At 52.1% G+C, this 20,288-nt stretch overlaps 1 protein-coding gene across 1 annotated transcript; it reads right to left on the bottom strand.

Moving 5' to 3' along the window:
* Positions 1-177: 177 nt before the first annotated feature.
* Positions 178-921, bottom strand: IUM83_10625 (reverse transcriptase; the record flags this gene model as incomplete). Its single annotated transcript, XM_067935138.1, has 1 exon — positions 178-921. The coding sequence occupies one exon, from the start codon at positions 919-921 to the stop codon at positions 178-180; it is 744 nt and encodes a 247-aa protein (XP_067791535.1).
* Positions 922-20,288: the final 19,367 nt, after the last annotated feature.

The following is a 20,288-nucleotide window of genomic DNA, read 5'->3' as shown; positions in this document are numbered from 1 at the left end:
ACTTGCTGCTGCATCGCGCTGGACAGCTTCTCCGATTCTTGCCTCCACGTCTTCAGTCTCCACCGGGCCGCTGTGAGGCTTGCACGCAAGTCGCGACTCGGCTTCGCGGACACGCTGCTCCACTTCGAAAAGCTTCCGATGTTTCGTCGCCAAAATGTGCTCGGCTAGAGCCTTCTGCTATTGGGCAGAGGCCATCTGCTCCTTCATCGCGCGGACTTGCTCGTTCGCACTCTGGAGTTCGCGTTGAACCTCGAGTCGCATGTCCAGCTGAGCCTGGTTCAGACGAGCTCGGAACGCGGCTTGCTGCTCTTGAAGCTTGCGCATGACATTCAAGGCCACTTGCGCAGCCCCGGACGATGCTGACGAAGACCGCGATCCTGATCGCAGAGACACGCCGGTCCGGCTGAACCTGTTCCTGGACGAGTACTCACGACGCGAGCTCACGGACGAGCGCTGGCAGCCGTCCGAAGTCAAGCCTGACTTGCTGTGCGCAGGCTCCAACCTCTCAGGCTTCATCTCGCTTCTCGACTTGGACACCCGACACTTGGACGCCGTCCGACTGCTCCGAGCATCAGTGCTCTCGACCGCGGCCATGTCCACGTCTTCTTGATTCGGCAGGGCTCGGCGGCTAGCGGGGATGAACGTCCTGGTCACAGACATCCCTGCATCGGGAGTCGCGACCAGGGCCCCGCCAGCTTGAACGCTCATGACCAAGTGGCCAGGCACCGAGCCCATGTGCGCCGAAGCACTGTGTCCAAGCGACATCAGCGAAAGCGCCGACGAGCTGTCCCTTGACGTCTGCGCCTGGTGCGAGGAGCTGTACGCGGAGAAGTTCGAAGTTCCCGACGGACCGATCACGCTTGGGACGGAGTCGGAAACACCGCTGGACGACGCATTCAAGATTGAAACTTGAACACTCATGGCTTGCGCGTTGAGACAAGCGTCCGACGAGGCAATCCAGGAATGATCCGACGGAGTTGAGATGCTGAGCGGACGAGCAGGTCGGTGATGCGGGCGCTTGGGGCCAGGCTCGTTTTCCGGCGGCCCTCGCGGGCTGCGGAGCTCCAAGATCCCGGCCATCCTGCACTGCGACACGAACGCTTGTCCAAGCAGCTCGAGCGCATAGTCCTCCATCAATAGATCACCCTTTGCAGCTTGAGCACCGTTGTCTTTGCTTTCTTCTTGCTTGAACACGGGTCCCGCACTCAAGTCTTGGACAACCTTGAATGGCACGCCAGCTGCGAGTTGTTTCCACTCGATAAGCTCGACGGTCAGTAGTTGCTGGACTTCCTCGACAACTGTTCGCACATGCACAGCGTTGATCTTGGACGCGTGCGTCATGAACCATTCTGGAACAGCGTTGATGAACTCAAAACCAGCTTCGAAGAGGAGAGTCTCCAACACGGCTGCGCATTCTCTCGAAGACATTATGCTTGGAGGGATGGCGACAGCGGTCAGATCTTGGGCGACGCTCAGCACTCTGCGCTCAGGACGCAGCTCGGCAATCCAAGCGGCATCGCGATTCTCCAGAGTTGCTCGGCGTCGTAAGTAGTCCGAGGTTGTCATCGCAGCCTCCATCCAGGATGAAAAGTCGGGCCTCGGCGTCGGCCAAGCATACTCCACTGAAGACGGAACGACGCGTCCAGAACACATCTGCTCCCAGCGGTACACCTGGCGCGCCACAAAGTTCTTCACCGCTGTCTCGTCAAGCTGAGTCTTGTCACCACTTGCGCTCGTACTTGGAACCACGTCCGAGCTTCGAGCTGTCGGAAGTGGAGTGGCACCTCGCGGCAACACTTCGGGTCCGGGGACTTGACTCTGCGGCGAAGACGGAGCTGGGGGTTGAACTCCGCGGCGGGCGTGAAAAGTGCATCCGCCCCTCCACGCGGTGAACGCACTTCAGCACCCGAGTCTTCGACCTCGATGACCTCGATCTTGACCGGCGTGTCTTCAGCCGTCTCCACTTCTTGTTCCGGCTGCGGAGAGTCCGAAACTCGATCCTCAGCCGGGGCTCACCCACATCGGCGCCTCTCTCAGACGCCTGCGCAGACTCAGTCACCTGATTCTGCTCCGGGACGCGTTCAGCCTTGGACTCCGAACGCAAGTCTCCTTCACCGGCCACCTTCGTCGACGCTTGGTCGTCTTGAGCAGCAGGTTCAGTCGACTTGGCCATCGCTTCGGCCGCCTTCGCATCCCGCTCTGCCTTCCGCCTTGCACGCGCTTCCCGGTTGATAACATCCAGGTCCTTGTACTCCGCGGCCGGCAGTCCTTGCGCGCGGCGCGACTGACGCGTCGCCTCACCACGACCTCCGTCACCACGCCCTCCTTCATTCTTGTTTCGTCCACCCGCCAAAGAAATCGGTAAGTAAACGAAGCCCAACTAATCAATTCCTACAAATATAAAACAACTCGGTGAAATCCGAGGACCCCAAATCCGGGCACGCGCACCAGCTGTGGTGTGGCCGGTGAAACCTGAATCGCCCAGGTGTACGGTGGCCAGCCCGGAGAAGTGGGTAAATGCTCTTCTCAGGAAGGTAAACCCTTGAACACCCTTAAGCCTTAAACGCAGGTTACGGGGGGCCGCGGACGAGGGTGGCGTGTCACCTTGTGAGTTCCCAGTCGGTGTCGTGTATCTTCGGGGAGCCTGGATAGGTCACCGGGTGACTTGTTCGATGGTTTGGAGGCCTTGACCAGTCAGGCGTAACGTTCACTGACTTGAACGCACTATCCAAATGGTCGGTAGGTCGAAGCAGTGGAGGAACCAGGGTTGCTACCACAAGTTAGAACCCCAGATATACACCCTTCCAGATAACCAATACAAATACAGAGTTATACACACAAAAATAGCCGCCACTTATTCTTAGACCCTCGGGCGGTGGGTCGTACGCCAGTCAACTATCAACGTTCAAGGCACTGGTCAGCCTAAAACGCTTCTTCCTTCACGCGCACCACGCTCCGAAGAGAGATATACACACAAATCAAATGCACTTCGTTCCTTGTACGCAGTCGATCAACTATTCCCGGGGGTGACTGCTAACTAGCCACCCGAGATAACCTTGTGAGCATAAAATGGGTAACCACTCTTACCTACACGCAGTGGGCCCAACTGGGATATGGAATACGCGGATCACTTCAGCGCCGGAGCACCAGCTCCCCACGTAATTGGACTTGAGTATGTGGGGAGCTCCGCGCTGACCTTGTCCTTGGTGATCAGTGGACCCGATTCCTGGCTGGCACTTGCTTCCACTTGCGCAGTAGGGGGTAAAACGAACTCTCGGTTTGTTTTCCGCTAGACTATCGCTAGGGGTATGTAAAGGTATCTTTCTTTGGTGTTCTTCTATGTTCATCGTCGTGCGTCTGGCGAAAAGCTTGATTTGGTTATACTTGGGGTAGCTCGTCTTGACTTGAATATACCAGCCGTTTTTGCCTTGACTTCATTATATCCGTCTTGGCTTGATTATACTGGCCAGCTGTTGACGTCGACACTTCCGGGCTGGATTTTGCACAGCTTCAAAGTACGTATCATTGTCTGTGACTGGCTTCTCGGGGGCTTCGTACACCACTGTGGGCAAGGTTTCACGAGTCCGCGCATACTTGATACTGAGCTTCATAGTCAGTCATCCTTCAACCCAAGTGTATCCGAAATCTGCGTTCAGGGATAGCCTGCACTCAGGGGCTTTGCCTCGCCTGAGGCTCTGCGGTCAAAGGTAGGATGACTCCACTCGGTAGCGTGACGCTTGTCTGGGCTTGTCTCGGGTGGCCAGCGGTCTGGGCACTGTGCACTTGTCTTCACGGGAATCTCTGGGCTCCGGGTGCACGAAATCTGTGTGCGTTCAAAACCTAGGCGAGGCGGGACACCATACACGATGCGTTCGTGCAGGCGTTTTTGACGTCCCTCTTTGTGTCAACCCGCTTAAGGACGGGGGCGGCTTGGACGGAGATCCGTGCTCAGGGTTTCTCGTCTCAACGCGGTCTCCCAAGCCTAAAGGGCCCATCCTAGGCTTCTTCGCATTTCGTTCCGCGGAACACAGCTGAATTCCGGCTCAGAGCTTGTCGCACGGTGCACAGCCGGGTCTGAGGACAATCCCAGCCAATCAGAATGGCGGCTTTAGCTACGTCACCGACCAGGTCAGTAAGCAATTGGTGGCATTCGGGAAAAAATCCTTTTCAACCTCGTGTCAGCTATCTGTTCAGTTGTAACAGCTCCCTATCATTTCTGCGGTCGCTTCTACCATTTATAAAGTGCAAGGGGGGACACTGGAATCTATGGTTGTCGTCGAATGGAAGTCGTCGGTCGGAATCATCAATAAGCCCCAGGAAACATACCTGCTGGTTTCTCGCGTCGTCTCTCGTTCGGCTTTCTCGACTTTATCTCCCGTTACTCCTACCCTTGCTCAGCGGTCCAAGCCTCCAACATCGGCATTGCCAGAAGAAAACAGTTATGCGCTCTATCCGCTGCCGTTTTGCAATATTTTAATACCAAATAATTTATTCCGTTCGGAAGATATACAGCCCATGTTTTCAGTCGGAGGGGGTGAAACGACACTCAAATCTAGTAGGAGCGCTCAAGCTAAATCGACCCCCTGGCATTTGAGAGCCATGAACAGCCCGCAGAGTCAGCCCAATGGTCCTGGTTGGTGCTATGATTTCCTGCTCGACGTTGGGTCGGTCTTATGCAGGCTTTAATGACCGATAGATCTGAGTTTGGCAGCAGTAGTTCACTTTGACACATAGGATTTGTAGCGGATTTGCAGACGATGATACCCGTCTCACAAGCTAAACATGTTTGGTGATGTTTCACCATGTTTCGAATTTCTTACTTGATTTCAGTATACATCATTCCCTAACCCCTTTTGAAAACATGGGCTGTATCAACGGCCTATTCCTTTTCAGTCTATATGTCGTTTGTTTCAACCTTCGAACTGCGCCTCCCCCCCGCGCCCACCACTCGGGTCCCCGAATTATGCTTTTTGATGTTTTTACAATTTACTGTTTTGCATAGTGGGACTGATAACTGACACCCGGTTTAAGACATCGACTTGGCCAAATTGTGTGAAAGGCACAATACTTACAGTTGATATTGAAGCACAGCAGTGATCGTTTCGTGGATACGATGACCAGAACCCCTAAAATTTTGGAGCCACAAGTAGCCAACTGTTTTTTTCATAGGATCGTACTTATTCCGGACACTAACCTGCTGAGGTGGTATTTGTAGCAAGATTCAAATCTATTGTGCTTTCTGAAATAATCTCCTGCAGTTGCATTTTACATCAGTTTCCTGCGACACCGATTACATACAATCATTTGAATCCCACGTTAGATACATGTAGGTGTTTGCTGTCACTGTGGTTTCGAATGTGTGAATTGCTAGGACGTAGCGGCTAGTCACATGCGCGCTTGCTGTACCAGAAGCGATATTTTCTTGCCATTGAGTTTTCAGGAGACAAATTATATAGCAAAATTACATGACACCATGTCACTTGTGTTGCTAAATTCAATAGCAGAACAACCATCATGTGCGCGGTATTAACGCATACGACAACATGGGCAGAATGACAGCCGAAGGCACAGCACGTCTTCAACACCATGAAGTACCAACAACAAGCAGTCGTTAGATATTACCTAGTACCAATAAGTGCCAACAACAACAACTAATTTCGACCGCAACCGCGGTGATAGCAACGCCAATTATACGAATCTGAAGAACAGGTCGCTGCAGACAGCAATTCTCGTGATAGTTGAGTTAATCACGCCACGAAACGCGACTTCGCCTTTGTGTTCAGCGGCTGCAGCGCGTCCGGCGTGTTGTAGAGGCCAGCAGCATGGGGTCGAAGCCCTTGCCAAAGGTGCTTCAGTTAACTAGGCCGATGCCCGAATTCATGTAGCCAAAGACTCGATAACAGACGTCAATCAGAAGGTTTCTCGCGGCGAATGCAGAACACTGGATGGACAACAATCCCGATAGGGAAGTACGGTACTATTGGGCGTGGGCAATCGCCGAACCGCATCTTCGCACGTTACCCTACAGGTCACCAGCTGGTTTGGCAAGGGCTGTAGCTTTCCATGCAGGTACAGAAGATCGCACTCCTGCGTCTAACTAACACAACACCCTACGGCTGCTGGAGTTAAATGGAACGCCTCAGCTAGTCACCACAACGACTAGAATACACGCGCCTTCTCGACTTTTCGGTGATCAGACGTAAGCGCCGCCGCATAACGTCGGGATCTGTGAACACGCTCATATGACCACGGAGAAGCGAGTTTGTCCAATCAGATTTCGCGTGATCTACTTCTTAGGATACAACATATGCATTTGCTGGTGGCTGCTTCTGGTTCACTTGAGGAGCCAGCGGTGGCTTTGATGCATCGCAAGCATGAGCTTCCTGATTACATAACAGCTACCTTCAATCTGTAAACAAGCTGTTAAGGTTTTGGATGGGACAGGAATAGTAGAGAGAATACAACAGCGGAGGGCCGCGTGAAGGTGCCGAACGAAGAGATCTGGGAGGAGGAAGGATGTCCAGAGGTGCTTGTGTAGTACTTAAGTAGCGGCCAATAGACGGAGTGGGGACTGATGCCACTAAATGCGTGGTCTACATTGTATGGGACAGCTCTGCAATCAGCGAGTCCCAAGTTTTCCTGCAAAGCATCAGCACGTCGAAGATGCTCGACTTTAACACAAGCTCGTGTGGTAATTCTTGGTTGACAGTGATCGCGTGAAATTTGTCAACAGCGATGGCGTGAATACATGTAACCACGAGTCGACAAGCATGCATGCGTAAACCCCACTGCATCACTCAATGCAAGCATAGGTACACAGGTACACATGTTCTTACAATGTATGGCGAAGTCCCACACCAATCTAAACATACTATAGTATTCAGTTGTCTTGTGGTACTGCTAGCCCAGCTGCTTTTGGCGCTCCAGTTTGCCAGGTCCTTTTAGCTCAATTGGCCCACGTGTGTACCGACGTGATCGCCTCAGTCCCAAAAACTCAGTCGGAACATAACGTCAAAGCAAGTCAACCCGATTCTGCGATGCCTTTGCTAGCCAGTAGGTCCTCCTCGACAATCGAGCAATGGACATATCAAGTACAAGCTGAACGGAGCCTCAAGAAGCGTGCCAGTTACGCTAAGGCTACGTTTGGCAGGAATAAGGCGAGTGTGAAGCAGCTTCGCAGTGAGCGAGACTACCTCGAAAAACTGATGAAGGATCGATTGAAGGCACTCTCCAATACAAGTGGGTTGGTGAACAAGAACGATCACCCCGTATCCGGCGAGAACTCAACAGGTGAATTGGTCCGTCGCCTCGTTTTCGAGAGCGAACTTCTCAGCAGTGACAATCTCGAGCTTCGCCGCAAGCTCCAGAAATATGAACACTTTTTGGCTCGAGCATCGCAGGCCCTGCACAGCCGCAGCGACGATTCGGAGCGCCAGTCGAGCCCTCGCGCAATCCACGAAGCTAGCAGCAGCACTCGGTGGGTTTCTCATTCGCGACTGGATGAGCCCCGGCGCGTGTTCTTCCCGGGCGATGAGCCGTCTTTTTACTTCGAGCCTCTTACGCGAGATGAAGTGGATGCGATCATCATGAACTGGGAGGCCATTGTGGCAGTCAATTCGGCTTACGTGAACGTAACTGGTACTCTATTCGGGTGGACAGTTTATCAAGCTCCTCTAGTTCAAAGTGCGCTCGACGACGCCCTTATCGTTCACCGGAAATATACGACCCGTCTAAGCTGCTCTGTAGCTGAAGCAAGTGAGAGAGTATCTACGTCAGACATTCACGGTCGGCCATTACTAGCTACACCAAGAGGCTGGACCAACGACCAGCGCCACCATGTCTCCACACAAGTGCTACAGGAGTTCGATACGGGCGTCTTCGTGATGGTTACGAACGTTCCAAGTCCAGTACATGTTCGCTATCTCCATCTTGACCAGCGCCAGTCTTACGTCGACGAAGAAGGGAAACATGCCGTACGTTTTGGAGCCATTGCAGCTGATTCAGCCGCAAATTATCGATGCCATGGGGTCGAGAAGTCTCACAGCAACGTTGAATGGGCCCGGGAAGGTGGTGTCTGTATCACGTTGACGGAGGTGGACGAATCTACCGTTGATGTTGCTTTCAGTCGGTGGGCCACATGCCATAATGAGCTGCATGCGGAACAGCTCTCCATCCAGTGGGCTCAGTTTGCGTGTCAATGGGCGCAAAGTATAACTTCGTCCAACCTACTCAAAGTTTAGTGCGAACCTCAAGCGATTTAAACTGATAAACAGTACCGACTTCCCTTTATCCCATACTGCTTGTTATGGCATAAGCGAAGACATTTTTACACGACCACTTGTTGTTGCATGCAGTCTCTCCTCACGCACCAATTACGCTCAAGGGCAACCCCCCTCGATGGTGGCTAGCAGAAAGCCCTCTGTTGGGCGGCCTCGCATACCTAGTGGGAAAGGGAGAACGCCGTTAAAGCACTCCGTGATATCGTATCCGGCCCATGAGAAGCTCAAAGTACGTGACCACCTCTCCATGTACAGCAACATCCGCGCCACCATCCATAAATTCTACCCTATACTATCGGAGGAAGAATACCAAAGTCGCCGGACGCTCATCCGCTAGCATCGAGCTGCTGTGCGCCGAGCGAGGCAGAGCAGACACTCCAAGCTTGATGGTATGCACGCGCTTATCTGTCGGAACGAGTACGCCTGTGGCTATCGGCTCTCACCAGCTGCAGTACTTGCACTGCATCCTTGTTCATCGTGTCCTCACCGTCCTTCCAGCCCTTCATTCAAACGCGTGTACGAGGCTCGAGTCGCAAGCTCTGCATAACTTATACCTAAAAATCGAGGCGAATCTCTCGCTAGATTTCGTTTCACCTCACTTCGGTCACGTCACGCCCAGTCACTCTATCGATCACCATGGCCTCGCTGACATCACACTCGCCAACAACTTGCTGCGGACAATTTCGACCTTGATTTTCAAGACACAGAACAGGTCAGTCGTTCAGCTCGAACAGGATTGACGAGAACGCCAACGTCTGCGGATGGTGCACTACAGTCGCAAAAAGAAAGCGAGTGTAGCGGATATGGTCCACGAACGACAGCGACTAGAGGAGACTAGAGTCGCTGCGCTGGACGCGGCGGTTGAGCCATCGGAGGTGGCAAAGCAGAGTCCAATTGAGGACGTCATTCGGCAACTCAACAGCGCGTGCTCGTACCTGGCGAGACATAACTTGGCGCTGTGCCAAGAACAGGAGCGGCGTCACGCGTACCTCAGGGACGTCCAGCGCGAGTATAAAAAATATCTAGTTAATTCATTGTTCACGAGTAGCCACCCTCGACGACATTGGATGAGGAGACGGGTTGGCGCGTGTACTTCCGAAACAACGAGCCGTCCTTCCGCTTCTACCCGTTCTCAATGCGTGAGTACGACGATGCTGTGCGAAAGAATGGCGCCACGGCAATGGAGGGCCATCCGTGCGTTGCTAGCGTGGGGAAGATATATAGGTGGATGGTCGACGAATGTGAACAACATATTGCTGACGTCGGACACGGACCTTTGGCCTGTTGTGGTTTCGCCGAGAAGTTGGGAGCGTGATCAGCGGGGTACCCGCTGATCATGGGTAAAACCCACTGCCAAGTGGTGCAGACATTCGACACGGACATCCAGGTGACGGTCTGCAACATTCCTGGCGACGTGCACCTTCGGTGTCTAGCTGTGATGAGGTGCGCGCGGTAAACCATTCCTGACGGCAAGCGCATGGACACGTACTCGATGTTGATCACAGATTCAGCCGCCAATTCGCGAAGGCGCGAGGCAGAAGACTCGCCACATGACGTACACTGGCGTCTCGAAGGCGGGTGCTTCGCTACATTAACATCAGTCGACGACATGTCAGTCGACACTGTGTACGATCACTGGGCGGGCTGTATTAGCGAGGCGCATGGCTACGAGTTGTATATCGATTGGACACAGAATGTGGTGGAAATGGAGCAACAAGTGTCGCCCACCAGGATACTTCGCGTTTAATTCTAGGCGCTCTAGAATGAAAAACAACAATCAACGTCTGTCTTACCATCCTGGCTCGAGTAACTTCGACGTTGTGACCATTTGCGACTACATCCAAGCAAATTGGACCACTGCGGAAAGTTGTTCGGTTCACTCTCGCAGCTCGCCCATTGATCGAACGCCACATCAATACAATTGTCATCCACCTCAGTAAGTTTCAGTGAGGATCAGCCATGGTGTTCAACGGCGTGATAGCGATTATTTTCTTCTGAACTGGTGACGGCGATGATACAAGTGACAGACCGCTTGCTGTTCGCCTCAGTCGTCGGAATTCGTTGAACAAATTGGATCTGCCGGATGAGCGTTTGACCTGGTATGTTGCACCCTATCACGTGAGAATCTGTATCAATGTCCTTCAGCATTTGAATGCTAACAGCGTGACGTTGGTTGTCCCTCCAGTTCGGAGGAGTAATGGCAAGAGGCCAGGTGTAGATATCTGAATTTGCTACCATCGTGTCCGCAGCAACAAGCGAGCACTGCATCCAACTTGTAAGTCGAACATCCGTGAACGCCGACGCGCTATCCACTATGTTCTTTGGTGGAGCCAACGACTAACTCTCCAGCCAAAGCCATGGCACTAATGATGCTCCTTTATCACAAAATTTCAGACCGCACTTGACCACATCGTCGAACTCAGCGCTTTGTGAAGGGGTGGGAGTAGAACGAAGGCGTGTGGTTGGGAAAGCAGACACGCCAGCCGGAAGTGCGACCTTCAGTATTTTTCGTCAAGCGCAACACCTTGCTCGCTTCGTGGACGCTCTGTGGACCAGTCTTAACTGCCGAGAGCAGTACGATGATCTCCACCGCCTCGCATGCCAGAGAAACGAAGTGCTCCAATTGCTGAACTATTGGTTGTAGCTGAAGGTTATCGGTCCGAAGTACGTCGTTCTCGAGGGTAAGTTGCGTACCGCGCGGTTCAGTGCGGCCGCGTCAAATTCACCACTCATGGTGCTCTTCGCCATTATGTCATTCAGAGCACGCAGTCGCCTCTGACTTCAGCCTCCAAGGCTTCTTGCTCACTACACAGCTGCGTCAACTCTTGCTTCTTGCGCTCGCGCAACCGCAGCGAGTTGTTGATTCGTTTCTGGTGGCACCACTCACGCTATACTTGGACCCTCCACTCCTCCGTCGTCTCCGCAGCCCAGTCATGGAGCAACACGAGCGATTGAACGTCGTAATACCATGTAGTTGCGATAGGACCCGAGGGCTCAGAAAAAAATTGTAGGGGAGGACGAGGTCCACTCACTCGCTGTAATTTTCTCACGAGAAGCACTGTTGTGCGCATTGTTTTCGGTGCAATATTGTATAATCTTATAATGCAGGGTAACCAATCCCGTGAATTCAGTTGAACATGCAGCATTGACTTCTAAAACTACTGAGCTTCCAGTTTTTTATACGCTGACTGCGCGATCCAGTTGCTGTGCCATAGCACCAACAGAGACCCAGTTACCACAATATGGTTATGTGATCGCCAAACTGGCTTGGGTGGACTAGCCGGGTGTTGTCATTCCCGCCGTGATCACAGACATCAACCGTACAGAAAGTTGGAACTGATTCGCGTCAAGAAGACCGCATCAATTCGAGTGGGGTGCGCTTAGCTATGGCCACGGTCATGGTGAATATCGAGGAACTCGTTGTGCTGCAAAGTTGGACTGCAGCGACGACGGTCAACTGATCCAAGGAGGAACTGCATGAGGTAGCACGACAGATACGAATACAGACGCTGGTCCGATTCCGAGCGCGCAAGAACCAGGAACTGGCTAAATTACGGCAAGACCGCGGTCGATTGGAGGCCAAGTATGGAAATCGTAGTGAGAAGTGGCAAGCCATTATGATCCTTTCACGACGAAATAATCGGCGCAGCCTGCCAACTCGCGCTCGAGAGCGACTGCTTCAGGGCGCAGATTCTCAAGTTGCAACAGAAACTTCGGCAGTTCGAGCGCTTTGTATCGATTCTGGGTGGAGATCTCGACCTCATTCTCCCCATTCCCTTCCCAGATTGCAGCGCGTTGAGTGTTCGAGACGCGAGTAAAACCCCGCAATGGGTTGCGCATGCTCTTCGTAACGAGCCAGGGTGGTGCGTGTATTTTCCTCGCCATAAGCCGTCATTCTACTTCCACCCGTTCTTCCGGACAGAGTTCGACTCCAGCTTGACAGTCTGCGACATAATGCTGGCTGTTAATTTGCCGTCCTCTTTAATCCAAGGAACTTTGTTCGGCTAGACTGTGCGCCACGCGTCGCTACTACACCGAGAAGACAACTCGTGCTTTGCTCACGCAAGGCTCACGACGCGCGTATGCTGCTAGCTCGATGACGCGTGCGTTTTACGTCTGAGGGGATGATGAGCACACCTAAATTTACCAGTACTGAGGTCATGAATGCGTCTACAGCGAGATCTAATCCATATGCAAGAGATGCAGGAGTTAACTACGTCATGGTTTGCAATATTCCTGGACAAGTGCACACGCGATTCTTTCAAGTTAGATTCAAATGGGAGGCGTTCGATCACGTACTCAATAGTCGTTGTCGACTCTGAGGCCAACCAGCATGACGTTATAAGCCAGCCCTTTTTGAAGAAAATGGAATTTATGATTTACGGTCTTAACAGTGGATGACCATAAAGCATCACCACTTTGCGAGCTGGATCATTATCAACATTACTTAAAAGCCTACAGCCACATTTCGAAAGCAAAAACTATGATGGCTGCCTCTCGCGTCGATATCACTCTGTGTATCTTTGTTGTATTTGCCAAATACCCACCCCACTACTCACCAAAATCATGTGCGTTTGACCTATTTGGTCTTTAGCTTTATATGAACTACAAGTGATAAAAAAAGCTCCAGCGCACTGATTGATATATAGTCCTACAAGAGATTTCCATCACATCGCAAGCAGTTTTGACGATGTAACAAGCTGTTCCCAGCGTAATCCCTCGTAACCTCACTCCACTAGCAGGTGGTGCGCGTCAAGCTCGTTCTTACAACCACTGCAATTGTTGTACGTGGCTTCCAGTGTCGAATCATCAATTTGTTTGAGCGTCATGTATGATGCTCCCTCGCATATCCAGAGCACCTTGTCTCGCGAACCCTCAGCCTCACGACTTCGCTTATTGGGCTTCGAGTCGGGGACGACCATCGCAAAGGTTAAAGTGCGTCTCGCAGCTTCATTTGCTGTGCTTCGGTGGTTACCAAGTCAGGTGCCGTAAATGGCGTCCACTGGATTGCGAGGGAGAGTTTGAGACGATAATGGCAGTGTCGTCATTCATTTCCTGGAGCTTTAGCGACGTGCAGGTAGCTCTGCGTACTCGTGCATAGAGCTCTGGAGTGTCAGCACAGACCACGACTCCTGGTTCCAGCATGCTCATCGTGGCACCCGCCGCTCCGGCAACATACCGGGTCCTCTTAGCAAACTTTACGCGCATCTCCATCCACTTCAAATTGTCATGGAAAACTAACGAAGCCCTCTCGACGCTCCAGCCTAAGTGTGTCCCCACTTCCGTAAATCCCCCGTAGCCTATCAATTCCCCTTCGTCATCCAACTCTCACACGTATACACAATTGTATCGCACTTGGTCTTCGAGAACGGGTAGTAGCGGAACGATGACTCTCCATTGGCGAAGTTCATGCGCCATCCCGTCCCACCGAGGATGTTTTGCGCACTCTCCTGGACGAGGCGATCACTCTCGGCGTAAACTATTGTCTAACCTGCATCAGCATCTTGCAACAGAATTTTCTTTTGCTATCGATATTGCACCATCTCTTCCCGATGCACGCGTTGCTTGTACTTCTTCCTGTCCTCGACGACTTCGTCCGCCAGTTTCCACTCACGGTGTGGATTTTTCGATTCTTTCTTGGGCACCACCGCGACAATCGTGATTGCCAGGACGGTTGCTTGAATAATGAACTCCTTCGGGGACAGGAGCGTACATGCAACGAATCGGAATGTTGACGGGGCTCTGTCACAAGCATCGCTTTCCTGCCCACTTCCTCAGCCGCAGCTCATCATGACCGTCACGCACAAGTGATTTCATCTTACCAATCGAGGCAATAACCCGGGGGTCACGCACCATAGCGCCACTTGCGTATAATACTCCTACCCAATTCAAACCATCGCGGTCACAGCTCAAATGAAGGCCACTCCCGGTTGAAGCGACAGCGATCTAGTTACGTAAAGCATTACAAGTTATATTACCTGCTGGGATCGAAAAGGCGAACAGACGAAAGGGCGACGGGTCTGGGCGAATAGACCTCACCGTAGCTTTTCAAAAGGCAAAACGGCGCCACTACCCGATCCAATTACAGCATTTGTTGTCGTTGTCGTGACTACCCCAGGCGTTCCATATACCGTAATGAGGTAATTCCAGCAGCCATTGGGTGCCAGATCGCAGGAGTGCGATCTGTCTGCATGAAAGGTACGGACCTCGCCAAACAAGCTGGCGACTTGTATGGTAACGTGCGAAGATGCGTCGGCTGGTGGTCGATAGGTACAACGATTGCCCATGCACAATAGTGAAAGGGTTGCTTTCGATCTTGGTTTTAATGTGGTTCGTTGGGGAAGGATTGGTTTACTGTGGGTGGCATTTTTGTTGTTGTTGATCTTCTTCGTCTTTTCTGGGAGTTATTTGCATTTGCTGGTCCATATAAAGTGGCTGCTTCTCGTGAACAGGGTTCACTTGAGGGGCCAGCGGTGGCTTTGATGCATCGCAAGCATGAGCTTCCTGATTACATAACAGCTACCTTCAATCTGTAAACAAGCTGTTAAGGTTTTGGATGAGACAGGAATAGTAGAGAGAATACAACAGCGGAGGGCCGCGTGAAGGTGCCGAACGAAGAGATCTGGGAGGAGGAAGGATGTCCAGAGGTGCTTGTGTAGTACTTAAGTAGCGGCCAATAGACGGAGTGGGGACTGATGCCACTAAATGCGTGGTCTACATTGTATGGGACAGCTCTGCAATCAGCGAGTCCCAAGTTTTCCTGCAAAGCATCAGCACGTCGAAGATGCTCGACTTTAACACAAGCTCGTGTGGTAATTCTTGGTTGACAGTGATCGCGTGAAATTTGTCAACAGCGATGGCGTGAATACATGTAACCACGAGTCGACAAGCATGCATGCGTAAACCCCAGCGCACCACTCAATGCAAGCATAGGTACAGCAGTACACGTGTTCTTACAATGTATGGCGAAGTCCCACACCAATCTAAACATACTATAGTATTCAGTTGTCTTGTGGTACTGCTAGCCCAGCTGCTTTTGGCGCTCCAGTTTGCCAGGTCCTTTTAGCTCAATTGGCCCACGTGTGTACCGACGTGATCGCCTCAGTCCCAAAAACTCAGTCGGAACATAACGTCAAAGCAAGTCAACCCGATTCTGCGGTGCCTTTGCTAGCCAGTAGGTCCTCCTCGACAATCGAGCAATGGACATATCAAGTACAAGCTGAACGGAGCCTCAAGAAGCGTGCCAGTTACACTAAGGCTACGTTTGGCAGGAATAAGGCGAGTGTGAAGCAGCTTCGCAGTGAGCGAGACTACCTCGAAAAACTGATGAAGGATCGATTGAAGGCACTCTCCAATACAAGTGGGTTGGTGAACAAGAACGATCACCCCGTATCCGGCGAGAACTCAACAGGTGAATTGGTCCGTCGCCTCGTTTTCGAGAGCGAACTTCTCAGCAGTGACAATCTCGAGCTTCGCCGCAAGCTCCAGAAATATGAACACTTTTTGGCTCGAGCATCGCAGGCCCTGCACAGCCGCAGCGACGATTCGGAGCGCCAGTCGAGCCCTCGCGCAATCCACGAAGCTAGCAGCAGCACTCGGTGGGTTTCTCATTCGCGACTGGATGAGCCCCGGCGCGTGTTCTTCCCGGGCGATGAGCCGTCTTTTTACTTCGAGCCTCTTACGCGAGATGAAGTGGATGCGATCATCATGAACTGGGAGGCCATTGTGGCAGTCAATTCGGCTTACGTGAACGTAACTGGTACTCTATTCGGGTGGACAGTTTATCAAGCTCCTCTAGTTCAAAGTGCGCTCGACGACGCCCTTATCGTTCACCGGAAATATACGACCCGTCTAAGCTGCTCTGTAGCTGAAGCAAGTGAGAGAGTATCTACGTCAGACATTCACGGTCGGCCATTACTAGCTACACCAAGAGGCTGGACCAACGACCAGCGCCACCATGTCTCCACACAAGTGCTACAGGAGTTCGATACGGGCGTCTTCGTGATGGTTACGAACGTTCCAAGTCCAGTACATGTTCGCTATCTCCATCTTGACCAGCGCCAGTCTTACGTCGACGAAGAAGGGAAACATGCCGTACGTTTTGGAGCCATTGCAGCTGATTCAGCCGCAAATTATCGATGCCATGGGGTCGAGAAGTCTCACAGCAACGTTGAATGGGCCCGGGAAGGTGGTGTCTGTATCACGTTGACGGAGGTGGACGAATCTACCGTTGATGTTGCTTTCAGTCGGTGGGCCACATGCCATAATGAGCTGCATGCGGAACAGCTCTCCATCCAGTGGGCTCAGTTTGCGTGTCAATGGGCGCAAAGTATAACTTCGTCCAACCTACTCAAAGTTTAGTGCGAACCTCAAGCGATTTAAACTGATAAACAGTACCGACTTCCCTTTATCCCATACTGCTTGTTATGGCATAAGCGAAGACATTTTTACACGACCACTTGTTGTTGCATGCAGTCTCTCCTCACGCACCAATTACGCTCAAGGGCAACCCCCCTCGATGGTGGCTAGCAGAAAGCCCTCTGTTGGGCGGCCTCGCATACCTAGTGGGAAAGGGAGAACGCCGTTAAAGCACTCCGTGATATCGTATCCGGCCCATGAGAAGCTCAAAGTACGTGACCACCTCTCCATGTACAGCAACATCCGCGCCACCATCCATAAATTCTACCCTATACTATCGGAGGAAGAATACCAAAGTCGGCGGATGCTCATCCGCTAGCATCGAGCTGCTATGCGCCGAGCGAGGCAGAGCAGACACTCCAAGCTTGATGGTATGCACGCGCTTATCTGTCGGAACGAGTACGCCTGTGGCTATCGGCTCTCACCAGCTGCAGTACTTGCACTGCATCCTTGTTCATCGTGTCCTCACCGTCCTTCCAGCCCTTCATTCAAACGCGTGTACGAGGCTCGAGTCGCAAGCTCTGCATAACTTATACCTAAAAATCGAGGCGAATCTCTCGCTAGATTTCGTTTCACCTCACTTCGGTCACGTCACGCCCAGTCACTCTATCGATCACCATGGCCTCGCTGACATCACACTCGCCAACAACTTGCTGCGGACAATTTCGACCTTGATTTTCAAGACACAGAACAGGTCAGTCGTTCAGCTCGAACAGGATTGACGAGAACGCCAACGTCTGCGGATGGTGCACTACAGTCGCAAAAGAAAGCGAGTGTAGCGGATATGGTCCACGAACGACAGCGACTAGAGGAGACTAGAGTCGCTGCGCTGGACGCGGCGGTTGAGCCATCGGAGGTGGCAAAGCAGAGTCCAATTGAGGACGTCATTCGGCAACTCAACAGCGCGTGCTCGTACCTGGCGAGACATAACTTGGCGCTGTGCCAAGAACAGGAGCGGCGTCACGCGTACCTCAGGGACGTCCAGCGCGAGTATAAAAAATATCTAGTTAATTCATTGTTCACGAGTAGCCACCCTCGACGACATTGGATGAGGAGACGGGTTGGCGCGTGTACTCGAAACAACGAGCCGTCCTTCCGCTTCTACCCGTTCTCAATGCGTGAGTACGACGATGCTGTGCGAAAGAATGGCGCCACGGCAATGGAGGGCCATCCGTGCGTTGCTAGCGTGGGGAAGATATATAGGTGGATGGTCGACGAATGTGAACAACATATTGCTGACGTCGGACACGGACCTTTGGCCTGTTGTGGTTTCGCCGAGAAGTTGGGAGCGTGATCAGCGGGGTACCCGCTGATCATGGGTAAAACTCCACTGCCAAGTGGTGCAGACATTCGACACGGACATCCAGGTGACGGTCTGCAACATTCCTGGCGACGTGCACCTTCGGTGTCTAGCTGTGATGAGGTGCGCGCGGTAAACCATTCCTGACGGCAAGCGCATGGACACGTACTCGATGTTGATCACAGATTCAGCCGCCAATTCGCGAAGGCGCGAGGCAGAAGACTCGCCACATGACGTACACTGGCGTCTCGAAGGCGGGTGCTTCGCTACATTAACATCAGTCGACGACATGTCAGTCGACACTGTGTACGATCACTGGGCGGGCTGTATTAGCGAGGCGCATGGCTACGAGTTGTATATCGATTGGACACAGAATGTGGTGGAAATGGAGCAACAAGTGTCGCCCACCAGGATACTTCGCGTTTAATTCTAGGCGCTCTAGAATGAAAAACAACAATCAACGTCTGTCTTACCATCCTGGCTCGAGTAACTTCGACGTTGTGACCATTTGCGACTACATCCAAGCAAATTGGACCACTGCGGAAAGTTGTTCGGTTCACTCTCGCAGCTCGCCCATTGATCGAACGCCACATCAATACAATTGTCATCCACCTCAGTAAGTTTCAGTGAGGATCAGCCATGGTGTTCAACGGCGTGATAGCGATTATTTTCTTCTGAACTGGTGACGGCGATGATACAAGTGACAGACCGCTTGCTGTTCGCCTCAGTCGTCGGAATTCGTTGAACAAATTGGATCTGCCGGATGAGCGTTTGACCTGGTGTCGCGTTGGGCCCGAAGAGTGTTTGTCGTTGAAGTGGGTGCGAGTGTTGGTCCTGTCGAGAAGCGCGGTAGTTGTGATCGATGTGCGGGGTAGACGGTTTATTTAATACTGAATTGCTACTGCTAGCCTAACATGCATGCCTCGCTGTGCTCCTACGCGAGCACAGGGCTCTCTTTGCGTATTTCTGGGGTTTTCCTTGACTATGTGCTACCCTGCGTCTTTTTGTTTTGTTTTCATTTCTTTTCTACTAAATGTATGTTCCATGTTTCTTTTTCATGTTTTTCCTACAAAATGCATGTTCACTGTGACGGCTGACCCTCTCGGGTAGCTGCCACAGGAACTTCAAGCCTCTGGCCGCGAGCAAGCAAGCCAGAGCCTTTGCGCCGCATCGCTCTGGCTTGCTTGCTCAGCAGGCCAGAGGTGGGCCTGACATCTCCCCCTGGTTGACTTCGCGTTGGCGGAGTCGATACTCATCCAGGAGTTGACGCCAATGCGAAACGTGCTTGATCTGCGCTTCGCTTTCCCAGGTTGCCTCATGCTCCGGCAACCCATGCCACTTCACGAGCCATTGACGTTTGCGACGTCTAGTTCGTTTCTTGAGCAGCTTCTCCACAATGTAGAGTTCTTCTCCAGTGTCCTCGTCCAAGATTAGAGGTACAGCCTTCGGAATCGGTCGATTCGGAAAATCCTCACGATTCGTTTGGTAATGGGTCAGTAACTCCACGTTGAATGTCGGATTAAGACGTTTCATCGTGCGCGGAAGTATCAACTTCGCCACGTTGTCGTTCACCATACGTTCAATCACGAACGGTCCAACCTTCTTAGCCGCTAATTTCGCTTTCTTCAATTCCGTGTTCTTGTTTACGGTTTTCAGCGGTAAGTTCTTCGTGTCGAGCAGCACTAAGTCACCTCTTTTAAAGACAACTTGTCTGCGCTTGCGATCGTAGTACTCCTTTTGTCTTGCTTGAGCTTCTTCCAAATTCTTCTGAGCACGTTCTACGATCTCCTGTCGCTCCTTCGCAAAGTTCTTCGCGAACTCCGCGAGCGTCACATCATTCTCCGATTGCAGCAGGTCTTTCATCTCCTCTGCCACAATGTTTGACACCTTACGTCCTGTGTCAAGTTCGAATGGCGCGAACTTCGTAGACGCGTTGACGAGGGTCGAATGCGCATATTCGATAGTCCCTAGGTGCTTAACCCAATCGTCACCGTGATACGAGATCATATATCTCAATGCATCTTCGAGCACGAGGTTCTGGCGCTCCGTCTGGCCATCTGCCTGAGCTCGGTGCGCAGTTGTCATGCTGAGTTTGATACCCATCAACTTCATCAATGACTTCCAAAAGTCCGAGATGAACTTCGAGTCGCGATCACTGATGATGACCTTCGGCAATCCGTGATGCCGAACAACTGCATCAAAGAACACTTTAGCCGTGTCCTTCGCGTCAGCTGTCGAATACGTTGGTGCATACTTCGCTCGCTTGGGCAACTTGTCCACTGCAACTAGTA

The sequence above is a fragment of the Phytophthora cinnamomi genome (assembly GCF_018691715.1).
Source record: "Phytophthora cinnamomi strain GKB4 chromosome Unknown Contig39, whole genome shotgun sequence".
In the NCBI taxonomy this organism is placed as follows: domain Eukaryota; phylum Oomycota; class Peronosporomycetes; order Peronosporales; family Peronosporaceae; genus Phytophthora; species Phytophthora cinnamomi.
The sequence above is the reverse complement of the archived record's forward strand: the minus strand, read 5'-3'. Positions and strand labels throughout refer to the sequence as shown.